Source organism: Adiantum capillus-veneris, chromosome 22, assembly GCF_014529385.1.
Source record: "Adiantum capillus-veneris isolate H3 chromosome 22, ASM1452938v2, whole genome shotgun sequence".
Lineage (NCBI taxonomy): Eukaryota > Viridiplantae > Streptophyta > Polypodiopsida > Polypodiales > Pteridaceae > Adiantum > Adiantum capillus-veneris.
The window spans coordinates 96,226,190-96,231,294 of record NC_140952.1 but is presented as its reverse complement, the minus strand read 5'-3'; the positions used below and the strand labels follow the sequence as shown (position 1 = coordinate 96,231,294).

At 45.3% G+C, this 5,105-nt stretch overlaps 1 protein-coding gene across 1 annotated transcript; it reads left to right on the top strand.

The window, feature by feature from the left end:
* Nucleotides 1-1,061: 1,061 nt before the first annotated feature.
* On the top strand, nucleotides 1,062-4,580 carry LOC147429845 (scarecrow-like protein 33). Its single transcript, XM_086495317.1, has 2 exons — nucleotides 1,062-2,204; nucleotides 2,442-4,580. The coding sequence occupies exons 1-2, from the start codon at nucleotides 1,752-1,754 to the stop codon at nucleotides 3,198-3,200; spliced, it is 1,212 nt and encodes a 403-aa protein (XP_086351443.1). The 5' UTR covers nucleotides 1,062-1,751; the 3' UTR covers nucleotides 3,201-4,580.
* The last annotated feature ends 525 nt before the right edge of the window (nucleotides 4,581-5,105 follow it).

Genomic DNA, 5,105 nt, shown 5'->3' with positions numbered 1-5,105 from the left:
GAGAGAGAGAGAGAGAGAGAGAGAGAGACCACACCACCCTCCAGGCTCATTGCTCTTCTCCTCATGTGCTCCCGCTCACTGCAGCGCGCGCGCACACACACACACACACACACACACAGAGAGAGAGAGAGAGAGAGAGAGAGAGAGAGAGAGAGAGAGAGAGAGAGAGTTTTGGAAGGAGACAGAGAAAAGAGAAAACGTGACTTTCCTTGGAAATGGTGAAAACAACATTTCCTCTGAATTCTTCACTTTTGGAATTTCCCTGAAATTTGCACGCATACTTGCTCACAGGCCGGGTTCAGACGAGCCCGACGGCAAACCTCTCTTGTACGAGACTGCCTCCGCGTGTCTGTTCACACAAGCCGGAGGCACATGATAGAAGTAATTTAGTGGAACCTGATCTCAGCGAGCGATGATACCTCAACATTAACATGTTCGCATGTGGTTTTGCAGATCTGGAATCAATTATCATCATCTGTGATTTGCGCTGAAAAGCAGCCCGGTAGGTAACGAGGGGGGGGGGGGGCTCGTCACTAATTGACACCTCCCTAGGGAGGTGGGATCAATGGCCCACATTAGGGGTCGCGAGGCGGGTGCAATCTGGGATGTCCGATCGCCGTTTGAACTAGGTGTGATCTAAGAGTGAACTCGGGAGGTATGTGCACCACACTGAATTTGGTGTGAACTCGATGTGAACTCGACATGAACAAAGTTTGAAATTGGGAGGGTTTGCACACCACACCAAATTTGGTGTGAACTCAATGTGAACTCGGTGTGAAGTAGATGTAAACTTCCGTGACATCGTGATCGATAAACTTACCGCACACATACTTTTCAATGAACATATGATAGCCTAGTGGTTAGTGTCAACCCTGTGGGGAAGATTGTAACGGGTTGAAGCCCCAGATCTGAAAATGTGGAAATCTTTCGCATTCCATGAGGAATCCAAAGTTCACAATCAATCGGTGATCGTGAGCCATTGATCCCTCCCTCTCGATTCCTATTTTCCTAAACTCTTTTTCGACTCTTCCCAATTCACACTGTTTATTCCCCTCGACAAAGTTCCTGGGCAACACCGTAAAACGAGGTGGTGGAACTCGTATGTGCCACAGAGAGACAGAGAGAAAGAGAGAGAATGCATCATGGCAACACTCAAGAAGCTCAGAGTCTGCAGAATGATGGGTTCTCATTCTCAGCACAAGGAGACGAGGTGCTACACTCTAGTCTAAATGTTCCCCTCCAGGACGCCATTGCCCACATTCGGGATTTCTTTGAACAAGAGGATCAAGATGCAGCCTCCTTGTCAAGTTTTGGCGAATTGTTTTCCTTCCATACTAAGGCCTCTGAATTTGCTGCCGTCTTGAAGGAAGACTCTCCTGCTTTAAACTTCAATTGGAGCTCCCCCATTGACTCTAGAGTGCAGACTCTGCTCATGCAACCTCAAGAAGATGTGAGTACCCTTGAAAGTTTGACCCAATGTTCGACAGAGCCTGTGGGGAAAGGCGCGGGCAGTTCTTCTTTTGAATAGCTTAAAGAGTCTGCTTAGTGGACCGTCAATATTACATGAAAGAGAAAGAGACGAGGTTTTTGATGCCTACAAGGATGTGAATGGTGGTACCAAGCACGATGAGGCCCAAAAGATAGGAAGTGCTCTGAAACCACGGAAGGATTTCAGCATCGGCAAGCCAAGATTTCATAAGTATGCGGATGGGACCATCAGCAAGCTAAGATATTATGATGAGTATATTGACATGAAGATTTGCAAGGGAAGACTTCCTATGTATTTTGAACTTCATGACATGCTTGTGCAATGTGCATCTGTAGTTTGCTTGAATGACACAAACACAGCTAAGGCCATAGCATGGAAAGTGAAGCAGCTAACGTCACCTTATGGGAGTGCAGCGGAGCGGCTTGCACATTACTTTGTGAAGGCTTTGTATGCACGGTTTGCAGGGACAGGTTGGTCATTGTACAGGGGACATTTGGATGAACACCGCCCCTCGTTCACACAGATCTTGGAGGCCAAAATGAAGATCATATCAAGCTGCCCATTTACCCAAGCATCTCATCTTTTTTCAAACGAGACAATATTGAGGGTTGCAAAGGGAGCGTCAAAATTGGTCATCTTCGAGCATCAAATGTCTGGAATTCAGTATCCATCACTCTTCAAAAAGCTGGCTGCACTGCCGGGAGGGCCACCAACGGTATGGAGAGTGAGCTTCATTTGCACCTGTAACATTATCTCCCTTTCAAGTTTTAGCCATGTAACATGGTTGGGTAATGGAGATACAAATATGCTGTGTGTGTGTGTGTGTGTGTATGTGTTCAGGACATGACATTACTTCTTTTCCATGTGAAGGTTGTGATTCTTGTGCTTGTCTATATTCCTTTCAACTATCTAAACAAGGATGCATTCTAAACTCGCGCTTCTTTATCTGCAGGTTTCTCTAATTGCACATAATGTCCCACATTACTCAATGCTGCCTGCCCAAACTGATGTTATTTTTGCGGCACTGGAAGAAGTGGGTCAAAGGTTATCAAAGTGTGCAGCATTGTTCATGGTTCCCTTCCATTTTACTCCATGGTTTGGCACGCGGGGGAAGATACACCTGCAAGATTTTGTGAGCTCAAAGAGGCTTCCAGGGGAGGTATTTGTGGCTATCTCTACATCCTTTTTGCGGTTTGTGACGGACGACATATTGGATCCACGACCCATCAGGCTAAAGAGCTTTAAGAAGTTATGTGACACCTGCCCAGATGTGTTCATAAAGGGTGCTGTGTCTGGTGCCTATAGTACTCCCTTCTACTCAACTCGCTTCAAGGAAGCTCTTTCTTACTTTGCCTGCATTTTCGACGTGCTTGACACCTTCATTGGAAGGAACAATAAAGATAGGTTGGTTTTTGAGAGTGAGGTTTTAGGCAAGGCCATCTTGAATGTAGTGGCATGCGAAGGTTTACCAGTGTCGGAGCGCGTGGAGAAGTACAAGCAGTGGCAGGCAGTTATAGAAGAAGCTGGTATGCAGCAGCTCGCTTTGAATGCAAACATTGTACATCAAATGGAAAGCTTGCTTAAAAGCTGGCATAAGGACTACATGATCATAGAAGACCGGCAGAATCTCTTACTTGGGTGGAGAGGGCGCACTTTGTATGCCTTGTCTACATGGAAATCACCAGCCTCATCATGGGCAATGCCAAGCTAGCTCATTTTTGCTAGGTGCAACCCCTCAAACTTGCAACATTATTTCTAAGCTTGGGTTACATAAGACCAACTTGGTGTGAGGTTTTAATGCTAAATCATCTTTAAGGTGGGTATGAGTTCACTCTGAGTTTGCTATAGTGGAAAAGAGTGTGGTAAGGAAAGTTTTTGTAAGTGCTGATAATGATGCTAGCTCAATTGGCAAGGTACTTGAATAGCTCTTTCAAGGTCAAGAGTTCAAGTGCCATGGATCTATTCAAGTGCTGCGCATGAATTGCAGAAGTTACAAGCTCTTGCCACTGTTAGCAAAGTTGGCTCCATATAGTCTTCGTTCTCCAGGAGATGACAAGTCGGCGTGGTATAGAGATGCCCACATCTGTGTGAGGAGGATATGGCTGCGTGCAAAACTGCTCTCAGAGGATGAGAAATAAAGTGTGTGACCCACCACACAATGCCTTTGACTCCCTTTCCACCTGGGAAGTATAAGGCCCGATTCAGACTAGAAGGGTGGAAGAAAGGGTGGCTCCCATCACTTCCAGGTGGAACATAGTGGAGCGCAGCTCTTCTGCCGCCCTGCTATTCACACAAGGCGGTAGCTATTTGGTGCGCTTTGCTTGCATGGCAATGCCGTATAGGTTGTAGAAGACCCCTGTGAGGGTGGAAGTGCTCGTGAGCGAAAGAGGGTGTGTGTGGAAACAGGGCAGGGTGGAAGAGAAAAAGGATTTCTCTCTTGCTTGAGGTGGCTGAGGGCAAGGTGGAAGAGAAAAAGGATTTCTCTCTTCCTTGGCATGGCTACCCCATCAACGACTTCCACCGCAGGAAAAACGGCGCCTTTTGATTGGCTGGCAGGAAAAGGAATGGACTTCTGCCGCCCTAAGAAGCATTTCAAGCCTCCAGGCTAGAGAAGCTATGTTGCCACGACTCTCTCTCTCTCTCTCTCTCTCTCTCTCGGCACACACATGGAACCAAGAAGGGACGATAGTGGCAAAGTAATCTGATGTGGCAGGGAAATTCCTCCCGCTGCCTGCATTTGACACAGCGGCACCCATAATCTACGGTGCAAAGCTAAAATAGAGAGGGCAAATTCTATAGGTAGTGAGAGCTTTCCCAGAGGCTTGGGCGGCTTGTGTCCTGATGTGGAGCAAAGAGCGGGGATGTAGGTGGGAAGTGGCTCTCTAGGGATGCCTTGCAAAAGGGTTTACCAGAACAAGTTACTTGGCGGAGTTACCGTTAGTTACCAGATCTTGTGTAGCCAGTCTCTAGTGCGCAGACCTATAAGTAGGACCCCCTAATCTAATTTTAGAGGCCGACTCTTGTATTTTTTAGAACTCTAAATGCTAAGCATCTTATAGAGCTTAAGAGCACTCAATGCTAATCCTTGTACTATTGCATTGACCAGATTAATCATTCCAAAGTACTGTTCTCTGAACTTTTATACTTCGAATTACTGTGAATACACATCCAGTTATTCATTTCAGTTGTCTATCATATGAATCTCTTATTTCAAATTTTTCGTTTATTATCTAGAATTTGTTTCGTATCTAAAGTTTGTCATCTATTATCTGCTCATCTTCTCATCTCTTCTCTACTCATTTGAGTATGAAGTTTGGTCAGTTACTCTGATTCTTAACTTTTGAATAGTTGTCAAAGTGATCCAACTCAATTCCATTTTGGCGATTAGAGTGGTGAACTAAAGCTCGTGAAAGATATTAATGAAGATGATTGGGTTGAGTTTTTTTTCTCAAACATCAAAAGATGCATCACGAGAATGGTACTACAATTATTTATCTTGCAAACTCAAAACTTACAATATGCTCAAGAAGTTTTTTTGAGAATCGTGGGGATGAGGATATCCTCTAGTAATTGAATAAAACCAAGCAAGGAAAACTACTTTTCAGGAGCTATGTTG